Genomic DNA, 17,982 nt, shown 5'->3' on the forward strand with positions numbered 1-17,982 from the left:
TTTGTGGGGGCCCAAGATGTGTGGCTAGGTAGTGGAGGGAGATGTGAGGTGTTGTGAGGAAGGAAAGAGTGATAAGGAAATGTGCCATGTGAAAGGGAAGTGGAGGCTGCTGGGAGAAAGGGAGACATAAGGGATATGGATGTAGGGAAATGAGGGGTAAGTGAAGGTAGATACGGGGATAGAAGGTGATAAGGAAGGGGTTGGGTAGGAAGGTAGGGAAAGGGAATAAAGGGGTAAGGAAGGCGGTAAGAGGTTAGCTAAAGGGTTGATGGTAGGTTAGGATAGGAGGTATGGTGGTAGGGGAAAGGGTAGGCTAAAGGCGAGTAGAGGTAGGAGGATAGAAAGGTAGAGGGTAGGAAGGGATGCTAAGGGAAGTAGAGGGGTAAGGGGTTAGGGTGGTAGGTAAAGGGAAAGGTTAAGATGAATGGAAAGAAATGGAAGGAGATGGGAGTGAGTGAGGGAAAATGGAAATGAAAGGGGAGGCGGAGGATAGGAGAATGTGATGAAGGTGAGGGTGAGGATGGAAGGGCTGTGGGATGAAAGAGTAGGATGGAAAGATGGAAGGGAATGAAATGGTGATGGAAATGGTGAGGAATGGAAATGGGAGTGAATGAGTTTGGGCACCCATTGGCAATGCTGGGAGAAGTGGAAGTGATTATGCCTTGGCTGGGCAAAGGAAGTCATTTAGAATCACCATCTCCAGCTTGTTCCCATAAAATTTGATATCTGGTTTCAATCTTTATATCAATCATCCATGTCAAATGAGCAAAGGAAAAGTTGTACTTGTGGTGAAGCACAAGAAATGCTAAAGTTTCTTACTCCAATCGCCGAAGCTCATCAATTAAAAGATCAAAGTCGTTACTTAGCAAAGGCATTAAATCACGATTCATGAAAGCAAAGACAATTTCGGACTTCTAGGGAGGCAAAGGAAGTGAGAGTTTGTGCTTTACCATCAGCAAAGGAAGTCAACTTTATACTCATCAAGAAAGTTCGGACTTCTAGGGAGGCAAAGGAAGTGAGAGTTCGTGCTTTACCATCAGCAAAGGAAGTTAACTTTATACTCATCAAAAAAGTTCGGACTTTTTGCATGGCAAAGGAACTGAGTCCAAGGAAAGTTCAGACTTTTGGGAGGGCAATGGAAGTGAATCCTAGAAAAGTTTGGACTTTTGGCATGGCAAAGGAAATTTTCTTATGCTTAGCTAAATTTTTCCATGCGACTTGCTTGTCAATGAAAGTGCAATCAGACCTCTTGGATGGCAAAGAAAATTTTTCTATACTTAGTGGAATTTTCATCCAAGAGACCTACCTCTCAAACTTCCTTGCCTATCTTGTTCAAATTGACACAATTTGACACCTTGCCATCCAAAGATGATCAATCAAAGGAATCGTCTCATACTGGCCCTTGAGAAACTACACCTCTTCGACGCAAAGGCTAATAGCCAAGACTCTACCACTACCTAAAGTTAAGCTAAGACAACTAACATAGAAAGAGAAAAAGTGGGGGTCCCCATTTGCAATGGGGTGATGTGTGATTACGTCACAACAGGATAGAGGGGGATTCTTTGGAGGATCCATCGCTCCAGCTTGGAGGCTACAAAATGTGGATGCAATGAAGATGTTAAGGGTCACTGAAGACTGGCACTGTCTTATTTCCACTACAGCAGACCTCCACGTGGCTGCAAATGACCTGTTTTGAGGGCCAAGTGCTGATCGATAGAGCTGGTAGTGGTTTGAGGCACTCTATTTGATGGGTTGGTGTCAAAAACATGACTGTCAATGTATTTAAATGGGTTGCATGGCTGCTATCCCTTGTAAATGTGAACAGCAGAACTGTAGCAGATTTTGCATGAGCTTTCAGGCTTGTAATGTTCTTTTTCGTCTGTTTTCATGAAATATATCATTATGGGTGTTTGCAAATGGTTGTCTATTCATTGTTTTGTTGTGTTCCTTTGATTTCCTACCATTTTTTAGTTGCAACAGTAAATGAATGTGTGTAGAATTTGATATCAGTTTTATAACAGAATTATAAAGCATTTTCTTACCATAGGATTTTATAATTTGCTAAAGCATAAACCATCCACCTGAAACCTTTGCGCACACGCGTGCACACACACACACATGCACTCACACACGCATAGACACACACACACAATCCACCTGAAACCTTGGCACACGAGTGCACACACACAAAAGAAGCAATAAAAGTACCTAGAATTTGTTCAAGTTTCTTTGGATGGGGTGTCAAAGTTATCTTAGAACAAAATCAATGAAAGTCACCATCAAAGAGGAATTGAGAAGATGAGTTGTACCACCTTGAAAAGGAATGTACACCACGCACACACAATCCATCTGAAACCTATGCGTGTGCGCACACACACAAAAGAAGCAATAAAAGTGCCTAGAATTGGTTCAAGTTTCTTTGGATGGGGTGCCAAAGTTATCTTTGAACAAAAATCTATGAAAGTCACTATCAAAGAGGAATTGAGAAGATGAGTTGTACCACCTTGAAAAGGAATGTAACCACAAGAGGGTTAATCACAAAGAGGAGGATCCACAAGACATGGAGATCACCTAGTGAAATAGTTGATGAAAGAGTTCCACAAACACCCATGCAGGAATTCTTGTCAAACATAAGCATTGTGCTCTTGATGAAGTGAGGACGATCATCATAAAGAGATTTTGTGAACAAATGACCAATGCCACAAAGTAGAAATCTGAAAGGGTGTCTCTTTGATGAGGAGAAGATCTTGCAAAGAAGTGTAAATAGATTTGTTCCAAGTGCATGACTAGTTGACATCTTTGATAAAACAACAAAAGAGCACAAGTTGACAACCTTTTAGAATTTGTGGTAATAAGGGAACACATACCAAGGTACATTGGGCCCAGGAATGCTTATGGTGTGAACCGTATCAAGAATTATCACTTCTTCATCATCACATCCAATTTATCTCCACATTTAGCCAATGATTCATTTTGTAAGACATTTGGTTTTGTGCTACCTTGTGGCCAATTGAGATCATCACGTATATAAAAGGAAGCTGATATATAAACACTCTTGAAGATCATAAGAAGAGAAAAAAATTTAGGAAGATACTGGATGAATAGTTTGGAATTAGTGTATCTTGTACAATATCTTTTGAAGTTTGGTAATTGTTCACTTGTAATTAATGGCTGATGTGTGTCATTTTGGAAGCCCATTGTGGCAGGTTGTAATGTTGTGACTACATATGAATAAATAACTTGTGCTCTTAAGTTGTTTTATTAAATCTTGTTTTGTGTTGATCAATTATGCACACAGTTCCCATTGTAGTAGGTTGTAATGTTGTTGATTGTATTGAGACTCAATTTGAAAATGCGAGAACTGCTTTAAGTCCTAGCTTTGTTGTGCATTAGGACTTATTTTTCTGACCATCTATAATTGATCTAATAACTCTTTAAACAGGCCTCCCTTGGTCAAATTGTGTAAATGTTGTTCCTTATCACCCCCCATGTTTCTAACAGATGCTGGAAGTTGCAAGAATTTGAAAAAGTTTTAAGCTTAAGAAGGTTTTGGTATTTTTCCTCTGTTTTTTGTGGAATTGTTGAGTTTCAGTGGACTGTCAGACTTCTTTTGGTTGTCTGAACTCGTCTTGGTTGCTGATCCCACATCGAAAGTTGCAAAGTCTATCAGGTCCCTTTTTCCCTCCAAGATTCCTTCTTTCCATTAGTTTGTGGTTTCTGACAGACATCCAGACTTCTTTGTCCCAACTTTCCAATTTTTCATCCTCTTTTGCATCTCCACGTTCTCCCATTTTCTTTCCTTCAGCACGTGCACTCTCATGCTTACTATTGCATTCATCTTCATTCTATACTTCATCTTAACCTCTCATCCGTTGCACTCACCTTGAATGTACGGATCTTGTCCTTAGCATTCCTTCTTCTAGCATGATCTCCTTGTTATGATGCAGCTCATCTTGGATACTTAACCTTCCCAATTTTGCAAAGTATTCTTTGTCTTCTCACATCCTTAGGCTTGAACACCATGAGCTGATCTCTTGCATATCCCCATCTCCTTCAAGTGATGAAGTTCTTTCTTCCTTGCTTCCATAACCTGAAAAGCAAACAAACCTTGATCAAGATATAGAAGACAACAATTTCCTTCTTTAAATTTGGAAATGATTTCCCGTTGTTTTATCTCTAATTTTCACATTTCAAGGTCCGATTCATGTCTGATTTTATTGATTTCAGGTCTGATTTGTCATACTTTCAGTCCGAGTCTTCACTTTTTATGTCTGATTTTGAGTTGAATTTCTGATTTGAATGACTTCTGCTCTTAGGTGTGGATTTAGGCATTAAGTTGAAGTCACCTAAAGACTGATCGGGGATTTGGGATACCATTGGCAGCTGATGTGAAGGCAGGTCGGAGATCTTGCTCCTAACTGGAAGTTCGTGGATCTTGATCCCAAGTGCAAGTCTTTGAATGAGGGTCGGACTTTTTGTCATCAGCTGGAATTCATCTCAGATAGGTTGGAGATTTCACTTCCAACTGGAAGTGCTTGCTGGCTGGTCGGAGATTTAAGGGGTCAGTGACAGGGACACCCCCCCATTTCAAATCATTGGCATCTCTCATCAACTTGATCACTTGCATGTTGAAACATTGAAATCATTCACCACCTATCAGCAAACATGTCCTCATGTCTTTGGGCAGGGTTTGAGTGCTGATTGGAAGTAGGTCAGAGTTTTCAAGTAGCACTGGCAGTGGTCTTCAAGAAGTTCGGACTTTTAGGTACCCATTGACAGTTCAGACTTTTAAAGGAGCACAGGAAGTGGTCACTGTTTTTGAGTGCAAGTGGAACTAAGCCTTAGGCAGGTTGGAGATTTGAGTGCTAATTAGAAGTGCTGATCCTTAATGATCTCAATCACCATTTGACCTCTTCATCAAATCAGTTCTTTGCTTGATCAGACTCTTGAATCATTCATACCCTCTTTTACAAGGCAATCTTATCTCCCTTGAGGCATGGAGACAGCAGTATAATCATTCATCATTGATCTTTACTCCCTAGACCAGACTTTTGGACACTAACTAGAAGTGATATCAACCTGGTTGGAGTTTTCATCCCTCACTGACAGTGACTCTTGGAAGGTTGGGTTTTTGGGTAGGCACTGACAGTGCCTTTCTCATTCATGGTTTTAGCCTTCAAGTGGAAGTAACAACTTCCAACCTTTGTCATATACAGGCTTTCAAACATCATCCTTGATCATTCACTTTGCTTAGACATTGAAATTGCTTTCTCTCTTATACCTTAGGCCGGACCTTTTAAGTCTAACTGGAAGTGCACTAGTCAGGTTGGACTTTTGGACACCCACTGACAATGGTCGGGGATTTCAAGGGGCATTGACAGTGCCTCAAGTTGGTTGTGGATTTGACCCCTCATTGACAGTGGCTCCAAAAAGTCATCTTTACTTGCTCAATCATCATGTTTAAAGCATTTCAAGTCATTGCTAGAAGATTTCACCCATGTTAACCATCATTATCTCTCAAAACATCAAGCATTTACCTCAAGAGATGTCCATCTCGCCAAATAAAAGACTTTCATGCCTTGATCAGGCTTTTGGTGGGTCACAGGAAATGCCTTTGAGGTGGTCAGACTTTTAGGGGGTCATTGACAGCTACCTCACTTCTTCGATTTTGTGAGTTGTGGCACTTACCTTACTCATTCTAAGGGCCCTTCATCATCAACCAAACCTCCTCAGGATTGGCATTCATTAAAACATCTCAATCCTTATGACTAACCTCCATACCTACAATCATTGCTTCCCTCTCTAATGATGATGATCAAATGACATGATCATCATAAATCGCTCATTTCTAAGGTATTGAGAGCTAAACTGACCTCAGTCCCACCTAAAGAGAAAGGCATGACCTGCTCATTTCCTGGCAACCTAAGATACTGCACCCCCTCTAGTAAAAGGCTAAGAGCTAAGACACTACCAGACGACTAAACTAAGATAACTTCACAACAGACTGTTCTATGAAGGAATTGGAGGAAGGCTCTGCCAATGATTTTATGACTCCTCTTTGTCTCAAGAAATTCAGATTTGGGGAGGACGACCCTAGTTCTGAGTTAAAGCAAAGTTCTTTGGAACATTTTTTTAAACCACCTTGATTTAGGGTGGGTTTACCATGTCTTTGGGCAGGGCTTCTGTTTGTTTCTGTTCTGCCTTGTTTCTTGTTGCCTTCTTGTTGTTCTGTGATGTTTTTGGTGTTTTGCTGGGCTTAATGCTTCATCTTTGTCTTTGTAGAAGGGATCAGGGCTTTTTAAAATCCCTGTTTATCTAATCAAAAACATATCTACACCTCTCAGCCAGTAGATTTTAGCTGTGATCATTTTCTGCGTTAGTGTCTCAGGGAAAAATATTCCTTCTCTAACTGTTATATTTTTAATTTTCAGATTTAAGCAGTAATGTGCATTGCAAAGTATACTATATAAGGCTCAAAGTGCACCCATGCACTCCATGATTTGAACTTTGAAACATTGCTGTCTATTTAAAATTGAAATAAATATGTATTAATGGACATTATACATTCAAACTTATTACTTTAGTTAAAACAGAACTAAAACATTTATTAGAATTCCCATCTGAAGCTGTTTTTTTATGTGTATTCACAGCAAGCATTGATGGGCAGCAAATCTGATGAAGAGCAATTGTTTTCACCAACTTCTACAGAGTCTAAAGATGACACGTCTAGTGATCTTGGTCTCTACATTCAAAGCCTTAAGGTATCTATGTATGCTCGTCTGAAATTTAATTGTTTACTTGAGGATTACCATATGATGATTATGTGATTGCATAAAATCAGCAATAAGAACAAAATGAACATATCCTATGTAATGTCGCCACCAAGAAATTTTAAACAGGCAATTTTCTGAATTTTAGCTCACAGGCATTTTGTGAAACAGTTGGTGGAACATGAAGACTATTTGACATTTCTGATTCTCATAATGTAGAACAGCTGCATTGTTTTTATTATCTCTGTTGGTATTAATTTTTTGATACAAATATCTCATCAACTGAGATATTCAAAGGAATACTTATATATGCTGAGACAAAATCAGAAATACATACCATACTGAAAGCTTATTTCTGATATTTGAATTTGTGGTGGTATATGGTGGAAATTTCGGCTTCAAGTCTCGAGTCATATAGCTGCTCATCCTCTCCAAATATCTGCATTATTTATTATTGCTCTATATCACAGCTTTGACTTCTATGAAATTCCAAACTGTGCTGACTTTTGTGATTGTTAAACCCTCTTTAAAATATAGCGGCTGGGTCATGTTGAGGCTCAACAAATTTGACTCAGTAATAGTAATTAGTTCATTGGCCAACGTCCTCGCATACTTTGTGTTATTAATGGCCCAGTTAACTCAAATCTTTTCCAAGGTTGCGATCTTTTCATCAATTTATGCAGACTTTGTTTGAATGAGGAAACAACTCCCATTATCCCACTTGGCTCCCATGTCATCTCTATTAGAATAATATCTTTCTCTTTGTGCTATTAATGGTCATTTAAGTTGTTTCTAATTTCGCCTCTAGTTAACGATTGTTTCTTTTAGAAACATCGTCTTTGTAACTCTATTTAAAGGAGCTTTGTCTCCTTGATGAATTGAACAACATCGATTCTTTGAAACCCATATGCTTTTGCATCTGTATTATGGTATTAGAGCCTTGGTTATTTTCGAAATAATTTTTCAATTAAAAATTCGTCATGAATTTTTAATAGTTGTTTTTGAAAAATTCCTTTGTTTATTCGAAATTGCTACTTTGGCAGTTCGTTTTGGCTGCAACTACTAGGGTTTTCTTGCTATTTTCTGCCCTCTCCCGCAACCCGTCTCTCCTGCATTTCGCGCAACCACGCGACGTGTTTTTTTTTCCCACTTGCAGATTTTTTTCTGCCATTTTTGGACGGAAATCTGCATTTTTGGCTAGGGTTTTGACCCTCCAGATTCAGTCAAAAATTTTTTTTGAGCACAGATTCGTGGTGGGTTTTTCGAGATCTCAACTAGGTCGTCATCAGAATTTTTTGGGTGCCTCGATTTTCGAGCCAGCGGATCCAGATTCCGACAACAGATTCCTTCTGGGTTTTTCGCAAGGATTTCTGGGTTGTCTTCGGATTTTTTTGGGTCAGCCAAATTTTTTTCTTGAAATTTGTGCCAGCCGTACTTCATTTTTTGAAGTTTGTACTTGCATCTGCCTCTGTTTCTGCAATGGGATTCAAATTTTTTGAATTTCGTGCCAATGCCTCTTCTCAGTTTTTCGTTTTCTATGCATTGGGAAACGTGCAAGATGGCGTCATTGACCAACTTGATGTTGGAAGGCAGTCAGGTTTTGTGCACTTAGCATCTTCTCAGTACCTCGTTTTTCGTGCCTCGAAGAGTGTGAAGATCATTTATGGGCATCGATGTTTGTTTCGGTTTTTAATATTTTTTTACCTAAAAAAAAATTCTGATGGGTTTTAATATTTTTTCCCTTGAAAAAATCTGTGGGTTTTAATAATTTTGTCCTAAAAAATTATCTGTGGGTTTTTGAATATTTTTTGTCCTTGTAAAAAAAAATCATGAGGGTTTATGATTTTTCCTCAAAAATTGTACTTTGGTGCAGTCTGTTTTTCGTTGCACTTGGAGTTGTTGTGCGAACATCTGCACTAGTCCCTTATTTGCAGTCTATTTTCGGGCATCTTGCTCATCTGCAATAGTTTGGAGGGTTTGTCGATTTTTTCCTCAAAATCGTGACAGCTGTTCTTGGTGTGTCTCTGGTTACAGGGAGGGATAGTTCTCCAACATCAGGTTGGACGGTTGGTGTTGTTTTGGGTATCTCCAAAAGTTCTGCAGTTTTTGGGAGGGTCGGTGGCAGACTCATCTCAAGTGGCAGAGTTAGTGGCAGGCTCTTGTCTTCTGTTGCAGAGTGTTCTAAGAAGAAGGGGGCAACCTTCTCTATTATTTCTCTTGGTAGTTAGAACGATGACCATTAAGGGAGGGTATTAGAATAATATCTTTCTCATTGTGTTATTAATGGTCATTTAAGTTGTTTCTAATTTCGCCTCTAGTTAACGATTGTTTCTTTTAGAAACATCGTCTTTGTAACTCTATTTAAAGGAGCTTTGTCTCCTTGATTAATTGAACAACATCGATTCTTTGAAACCCATATGCTTTTGCATCTGTATTAATCTCTTCATATGTTTGACTCCCTGAGGAGAAGTGATTCTGAGTTTATTATTTTTTACTTGACCAAAAGCTAAGCACTGGGGTCTAGAGAGTCCCAATTGATATCAAATCCCTTCTCTTTAAAGCTGCGATCCATTTTTTTGTGTCTTTTTACTTACCAAGGCCAGGCGGTAGGTTTAATAAAATTGTAAATGCTTTAGGACTCTTAAAAATTCACTTGTATGAATTCTAATCTACCCAAAATCTAGTGATAACATTTTAGAACAATTCCACACCATCCTTTCAATGCTGCTGTAGTCTCACCAAAAGAAAATACCTAAAGGTACCTTATCCTCTCTTGAATAAAGCTTCTCCGAATGCTAAAGATGTCGTAGAAGGATCAATCGGAGCAGCTCCAAGGTTTTGATATGTAGGCTCTCTACTTGTGGATAAGCTCTTGCGGTATGATGTGATTTTGCTGCAATCACAAGGGGACTTACATTTGATGACCTGAGCATCTGATTTACTTTGGATATCACTAGAACGTGGGTCTTTACTGATCCTTGATTTTTTTTAAAAGGGGAAAAAAGGATAAGGGTTGGAGAGGAATCTAATTTTAACACTAAGAATGTAGGAGCAATGGATGACCTTTGATGAAACTCTAACTAAGTCTTGCTTTGACATGCTATGATCATCTCCACAAGGTTAGTGCGATCTTCTAAGGATAGCTTTATGATGTTTAGATCACCGCTACAAGCATAGACATCGTCAGGTTGATGCATATCAATGATGAAGCGATAATTGAAGTTAAGCTTAAGTTGAATGATTCCAGTTGACTACACAAGGCAAGTTTGCAATCAACAAACCGCTAGTAGTATGGATATACAAATTTCACCATTGATCATACAAATTCCTTCCATTCATCTAATAACATGAAATTAAATTTGAGAAGTATAGAGACCATGCAAATTGTTGAATCAACACATAGAATTCACCATTTCTTGAATGAAGTTTAAATGTCTTTTGCAACAATGTCTTGACAACAATCTTTGCCTTATCTTTTTACTCTACCCTAAAAACTAATTGCTCTTGAACTACCACTACTGACTATTGACTATCTCTAACTATTCACCGACTATTAACCTTTACAAATGAAGAGCCAGGGCTTTATATAGAGAGCCTTTTACAAATTGATGGCTCTGATTGACTTAGAATCAATGGCTAGGATTACAAGATAGAAACCCTAATTAGGGTTTGTTATAACAAGATAGAAAATTACATTCAATGAGTGTGGACCAATAGGAAGTAGGGGTAGGTACACCGAAGTTTGTGCCGTCCTTGATAAATTAGGTACATTGAATCTGGACATGCTGAAGTGGACCAATCCGACTGGAAGAAAAATGACTGGGTTGCTACCTTGTCTGACGTTTGTATCTTGGTTGATCCTCCTCTGCCCTTGATGCGAAGAATGATGTACCTCCTTGACTTCCATGTGCTTGATGAGGCTTCCTCACTGTCAAGTGTTCTTTCTCTGGTAGCATACCTCGCCTTGTAAGGTCATTCTTCTTTGCCATCATGTGGTTTCTTTGTGTGGCCAAGCGAAGGTTTTGGAGATAGCTTGCAACTCCTTGAACGCTTGTAGTCTTCCAACGCTTCAAAACACCTTGAGTCCTCCTTTATGCATTTGGAATGTCCTTGTTGATGATGGGCTTGGAATAGGTCGTCCTTGTCCTGGCCTGATTTTCTTCTATCTGCAAAACAAACCAAAAGGTGATTAAGGACACATAATAAATTCAATCTTAGTTCACCTTGATCCACACTTGGCTCGACACAAAATTGAGAGAAAAAGGAGATTTTGGGAATTTCGCTCTAGACCCTTTGGAATGGTCAGGAGCGAAATTCACATCTTGAGCTCATTTCTTCATTTTTTCAACTCCAATCTACCTCAAAAGGCAAGGACACATCACCTCACTTCCATCCACGCCATAAAAACCAAGGATTTGACCTCCTCCAAGGGGAAACTAGGTGTTTTCAAGAATTTCGCTTTGGACCCTTTGGAAGGGTCAGGAGCGAAATTCATGATTTAGGACAAAATCCTTCACTCCTTCACTTTTAATCACTTCCTAAGGCAAAAACATGCTAATCCACTTACAAAGATGCCGAAGGAACTAAAATGTTGGCCTAAACAAGGAAGAGAATGAAATTTATGGAGAATTTCGCTCTTGACCCTTTGGAAGGGTCAGGAGCGAAATTCCCAATCTTGGACAAAATCCTCACTTTTCAATGCTTTAATTCACTTCCTAAGGCAAGAACATGTCCATTTACCCCCACTATGTCCAAGGAACAAGGCTTTTAGTCTAAACAAGGAAGAAAATAGTGTTTATGGGTAATTTCGCTCTGGACCCTTTGGAAGGGTTAGTAGCGAAATTTCCATTCTAGGTTGATTTCTCACTTCTTCCATTCAATTTACCTTCAAATTTGATCAAACTCACCTCTCCTCACCACAATCAAGTCCATTTGCCATCCACTTAGCTCAAAACAAGGTCCTTTCAATGTCTTAGGCAAAATAGGGGGTCAAATTGAGGATTTCGCTCTGGACCCTTTGGAAGGGTTAGTAGCGAAATTCTCATTCTAGGTTGATTTTCACCACTTCATCGCCTCAAACCTTCTTTCAAAGGCTAGAACACCTCAAGGTCACTCCAACCATTCCTTAGAAGTCCAAAACTTGGCCATGACAAGGAAGAAAATGAAGGTTATGTGAATTTCGCTCTGGACCCTTTGGAAGGGTCAGGAGCAAAATTCTTACTTGGGCTCATTTCTCACCTTTTTCCTCCCTTCCTTGGCTTGAATATAATTTATTAGGCCTCCTTCCATCATGGTCAAGTGAATTTGCTCCTCAAGTTGGCATCTAGTTCAAGATTTTGTGAAGAAATAGGGTCATATGAATTTCTCTTTGGACCCTCTGGAAGGGTCAGGAGCGAAATTTACCCTTTGGCTCAAACCCTGACTTCATTTTTCTCATTTCTTCATCCAAACAAGTGAATTGCTTTCAATAATACTCGGGACATGGATTAGTTCATAGTTTTGGGCAATGTAGAGTATCTTATAGAGGAATTCGCTCTAGATCCTTTGGAAGGGTCAGGAGCGAAATTCCTATTCTTGGCTCAATTTTCCTTGAGATTGACTTGACTTTGCCCTAGACTCACCCCTTGATGCATATCCTTCCATATCCTTGCAAATTCGCTCAACCACTCTTTGACTTAGGTGAAATCTCAGGTCCTTTGTGAAAATTTCGCTCTGGACCCTTTGGAAGGGTCAGGAGCGAATTTCATATTTAGCTCAAGTTTCTTGACCTTTTCATCAAATCATCAGGTCTAGACTTGTCCAAGGCGTCTCCAAAGGACAGATAGGTCAACTTCACATCAAATTATGCCTAGGACTTCATCTTTCACCTATTGGATCAATCTTAAACCCTCAAAGATGATACTCACTCACAAAGCTTTATTGACTTCCTCGAACTTAGACCAGACACAAAAGCAAAACTTGACCTAAGGAAGGCCTTAAAGAAACCCTGACCTGGACCATCTGTTAATTTTAGTACTTTCAGATTGAATAAAACTCAGAAAATTAGAACTAGGTTAATTAATTTATTGTTTTCCAGACTTTAAGCATAATAAAGGAAATGAAATGCTAAAGACAATGCACAGTTACCCTGGGAAAACCTCCTAGGAGGAAAAACTCAGCCAAAGGATCCTCAGATCTGATTTATGATTTAGAATTCAACTGAACATTACACACTTATCTGGAGTTGCAGCCACTATGAGGAAGGAATAATTAGTTTACAGTCCTCCTTATCTGATCACAATCCTTTAATGGAGTCTTCGATATTTTGATGATGATCTGCAGTCTCTAAAGGAGTTCGCTGCCCTCAATTTGAAATCTGCTGCTGTTTGATCAAGTTCGCACTCTCCTATTTCAGGTCTGCTGCAACATATGAGGTTCGCTGTTTGCTGTTTGGGATCTACTGCAATCCTTATGAAGTTCGCTGCCACCATATAGAAGATTTTGGTATTGCTAAATGCATAAGTATAAGATTCGCTTTTCACCGAAGATTATTTCATCAACTTGGAAAACTTGATTGTGCTAATGAGAGGAAAATGTTGCATTTATAGGAGACATATGTTTCCCAAACATGTCGGCCTCCTTTATAATTTAATCCATATTACTTATTGATTTCCTTTTAATTTACCTTGATAGGGTCGGCTCTATCAAGGAGGCGAGTTTAGTTGAGTGTGGCGTGCAATCCTTAGTGCCGTGAGGTAATGGGCCTAGCCCTATATGAAGGGGGCGGATTCCAATGTTGCCCAAGGCAATTGGAATCCGCTAGCCTTAATTACAACCAACACCATCTACGAACCCACCCTAGCTCAAGCAGAGCCTGCTATCTTAGTGATCCCTCTGGCAACACTCAAAATGCAAAGGCTAATAGAAACAACATGTATGCAATAGAGGTGGCAGCTAGAATTATTGCAGATAATAATTTAAAAATAAATCGCTGAATCCCCTTTCCTTTTCAATGATCTACCTTGGGGAATTGATGATACATTTGAAATGGCTGAGCATATAAAAATAGTTCAAATTTATTCCATGGCTCTTTTTCAAGATTTCTCCATAAAAATCTATTTAAATCTGTTTTGCAAATAGATTTTTATGGAGAAATCTTGAAAAAGAGATCTACCTTGGGGAATTGATGATACATTTGAAATGGCTGAGCATATAAAAATAGTTCAAATTTATTCCATGGCTCTTTTTCAAGATTTCTCCATAAAAATCTATTTAAATCTGTTTTGCAAATATTATCAGATTAGATTCTGACTCACTTACTAGGCAGCGCACAAACTGAAGAAATATTAGTTCAATACTTGGCTCAGATTTTTTTTAATCTTCAAATATTATGCGCACTGATGTGCTCCATTTGATCAGCTAGGTGGGTTTTCAGTTGGGAAACTGATTTTCAGAAGGGTTTCATCCTTCGGTTGTAGAATGAACCAAGTTGAATCTCGTACACTGGGGTTTGTAAAATAAGATGTCAAGAATGCTTTTCGCATTTCCATTTCTTCCTTTTAACTTTTCACAATGGTTTTCATATTCTTTTTCCTTCTTTTAGAAAATTTTAATATTACTTTAGTCACCTTTTTGAACTTAATATTAAAATATCAATTTGAGAAGCTTCTTGATTTAATAATAAAATATTAGTTGCGGTGAATTTGTAAAATAAAGTTATATCTAACAACTTAATATTAAATTATTAAATTATTTTGATTACTTAAAAATGGGGTCATGACATCAAATGAACACAAGATTTACATGGAAAAAACCATATCAGGAAAAAAATCCACATGATAAAAAGAAGTATTTATTTATCTTCAATAAAGAGATACAACCAATACACTAAAATGATAAGGAGGAGAGGTATTTATTAATATCCAACAAAGAGATAAAATCAATACACTAACGCTTTATTTACTTTGACAACACTCTGGCAGCACCTGTTTACTTGAAAAGTAAACTTATGAAACCACTATTTCATAGTCTCAGTATATAGTCGAGGGGGGAGGACAACACAATAAATGTTTTATCAAAACCATTGTATCATACAAAAACCCCACGTCCACCTTGGAGAGCATTTTTGGGAAGAGTAAAATGATAAATAACTTAACATGAACATCACATGGGCTCAATCAGTTAGCCCCCTAAACAGAAAATATAACTGCAAGGACATCGTTGATTCTGTAACTTTCCCGATGACTCACATCCTTTAGTGTAGTGCTCTCTTTTGGAGTGGCCAACTCATTTGGTGTCCCATTTCATATGCAAAGATCCTCCACTCCTCATTAGTAGTGCCTGGAATAGGGAAAGTGCATTTAGTGAGTTTAAATTTAACTGTAACTGCCACTGTTGTGCTCAACCTCCTTCATGAATGTATATGTCAACTAATGCGAAGATTCTCAAGGAATCTTAATTCCATATTCTTTTCCATCTATGCCCTAGGCATCCAAGGACACTTTTCAAGAGTGTTAGAGATACATAAAATATGCATAGGATTGGAAGGTAAATGAGAATGCATTGCTTGTTTGAGGCTTTTTAATGAGAAAAGTTTTTCTTGTCTATTTTACTTGTGAAAATTAGTTGGGACCTTGTTCATAGTCATGAAAAGATGAGTAATATTCTTAATCGCAACCTGCCTCTCAGACACAAACTTTAAAGTATTCCCTTAGATATTTATTATTCTGTTTGGAACACAGTTCTCAATACGTTATAAGATACATTGTACAAAATGGTCTTTATTCTTAATGGTTGTTGTTTACATTGAGAAATGAGATAAGATGTTTAATTATTTGGGTTCAGTACTTTGCATCAGATCTGCAATCTAATGTTGCTCATTACATTACATATTTCAGGACCAGTATGACCTTCCTATTTCTAATACCGTACAAGGAATGAACCAATTGATGCACAGATACCAGGTTTGTTTACAGATATTGATTTTATGAGCTTTGGAACTTTACTTATGTACATGGCTATACAATATTGTTTAAATTTTATTAGGAATCTCAAAAATGAGCTAGTCTAGTTCCAAGTTAGGGTTAGGCTATAGGGTTACATAGCCCCTCCCTGTAGCATCCCTGTATTCCATCTAGATTCGTACCATATCCCCTCTGGATATGACACAGATAAAGAATGTCTGCACATGTAGCTATGGGTTGGTAAGATCTGATACTGTATGGGGATGTACAGGACATGAATGGGAAGGAACTTATGATACATCCAACAAAAAATAACAAAATAAAAAGTTCAAAGAACAGAAATTATTTAATTTATTAAACACATTATTTTTAAAGAAAGGCAAGATGACTTTCTTCATACAAACATTTCATGTCTGAGTTTATACTCAAAGGGGTTTTTCACTGGGATTCTAGTTTTCTATGTTATATGAATTTTTTTGAATGCACACACACATGTTGCACCCATAAACTCATCACGTGGAATCTAGACTTAGGGTTTGGACAATCTTTTATAATGTAATTTCTTTGTATGTCTTTTTGAAGCCGATTTAATTCTTTGATCTTGAAATTTTATTATGCTTATAATTTGTCATTGATCCAATCTATTCAATGTTGACAGGTTTTGGATGCATTGATAAGACTTCTTTGTCGCAGGCCCCCTCCTGCTGCAGATGTATTATGGCTTGCAGGTTGCCTTCTACGACAACTTCATCCATATCAAAAACAGAATTTCAGCGCCCATCATCTTAACTTGCTTGATGTAAGCATGATAGGGAACCCCCTTATGCTATGCATTATGTGAAATTCAAATGATTTTATTGCTGCAGTCTCAAGCATATAAACCCTTAGTTTTTCATTTCCTCTATTGTAATATAGTTTTGGTATTGTGGTTCATGGTGCAGCTCTGTTTTGGGATGTTTTTATATGATAAAAGTTTTTGTTGACTATGTTTAATGTCAGTAGATTATGCATTGCACATGTGGTTAATACCAAGATAGTTTTTTTGGAAGTACGGAGATGTGCTTCCTCTAGGAATACACTGAAGCTTTGACAAACTTAAGAGGAAAGTGCATTAATTGTCAAACGATAGGCATTGTAATCTGTTTAGTCTATTAAGTGAAAAAGTTGTACACAATTAATTGTGATTTTGCTGATAAATTGAGATTTTGGTTACTTAGGTTTGGCACCAAGATCACGTGGAAATGTGGAAAGTATTTGTTCAGTAAAAGGATGAAAAACTAAAATCAAAGCTTATCCAATTACTTTTCTGGAATAAACAAGCTCAGCCTGTCTGAACGGACAAATATCTGAAATCTTTACACGAACAAGCAAGTTTAGCTTTCACTTCCCAAAGCTAAGCTGATAATTAACTTAATGAAGAGCACACTCTTACATTTTGTCTTCCACAGGAAACTATTGGACAACCTAAGCGTATTGCAAAGAGTTTTGATAATAGTTAAAATTCAGAGGGGCAATTTTCAAGAAAGATGGGTAATACTAAATAGTTAAAATTCAGAGTTGCCAGATACATTGCCTCCCCCACACATATATGTGTAAATGTGTATCCATTACCAGATAATATAAATGTAATTGGAGGATAAAATTTTCATAGTTCATTAAGGTTTATTATCAACATTTTCAGCATAGAAAGGATTCATCCAAATTATAATAAACCATGAAAATTCAAGCCTATAGGTCATTTATATTAATATTGAATGCAATTACAAATATAAACGATCTGTAGGCTTGAATGTTCTCATTTTATTAAATTATAATAAACTAATAAATTGTGAATATTCAAGCTTGTAGGCTGTTTAAATTTAATACTCGATATAAATATAAGCAACCTGCAGGGATTCTCCCTCAATAGATTTACAAGGAAAGGCAAGAAATTTAAGGATTTAAAAACATATTACACTCTCTTTAACTTTGAAATGAATCAGAAATAAAGAAAGAAATGAATAAAAATTAAAGAAAACCTGTGTATTTTGCATTGTCAATATATGTCCTAAATTGCTGTGCGTCGTCTGTTCAATCATCCATGAAATGCAAAAATCGTATAAAGTTTTTAGCATTAGTTTAGAAAACATTTTTACATTCATATGTGAGTTTGTTATGAAAAATTGCAAGGTTTTTGTGATTTAATGGTGAGTTTAATGAAAAACCACTATTGAGTTTTCCGGTGAGTAACTTACTGGTAGTTTTGATTCGTGAATACTCACAAGTTTCGT

The 17,982-nt window shown here is 37.6% G+C and overlaps 1 protein-coding gene across 8 annotated transcripts in view; it reads left to right on the forward strand.

The window, feature by feature from the left end:
• Positions 1 to 17,982, forward strand: part of LOC131031389 (protein TRANSPARENT TESTA 9) — a 63,816-nt gene that overhangs the window by 27,651 nt on the left and 18,183 nt on the right. For all 8 annotated transcript variants that reach the window (XM_057962504.2, XM_057962503.2, XM_057962499.2 and 5 more), the window contains 3 exons: positions 6,651 to 6,761; positions 15,647 to 15,712; positions 16,371 to 16,511. In XM_057962504.2, the coding sequence (XP_057818487.2) occupies positions 6,651 to 6,761; positions 15,647 to 15,712; positions 16,371 to 16,511 (318 nt within the window). The remainder of the gene's footprint in view (positions 1 to 6,650; positions 6,762 to 15,646; positions 15,713 to 16,370; positions 16,512 to 17,982) is intronic.

Source organism: Cryptomeria japonica, chromosome 9 (genome assembly GCF_030272615.1).
Source record: "Cryptomeria japonica chromosome 9, Sugi_1.0, whole genome shotgun sequence".
Taxonomy (NCBI): Eukaryota; Viridiplantae; Streptophyta; class Pinopsida; order Cupressales; family Cupressaceae; genus Cryptomeria; species Cryptomeria japonica.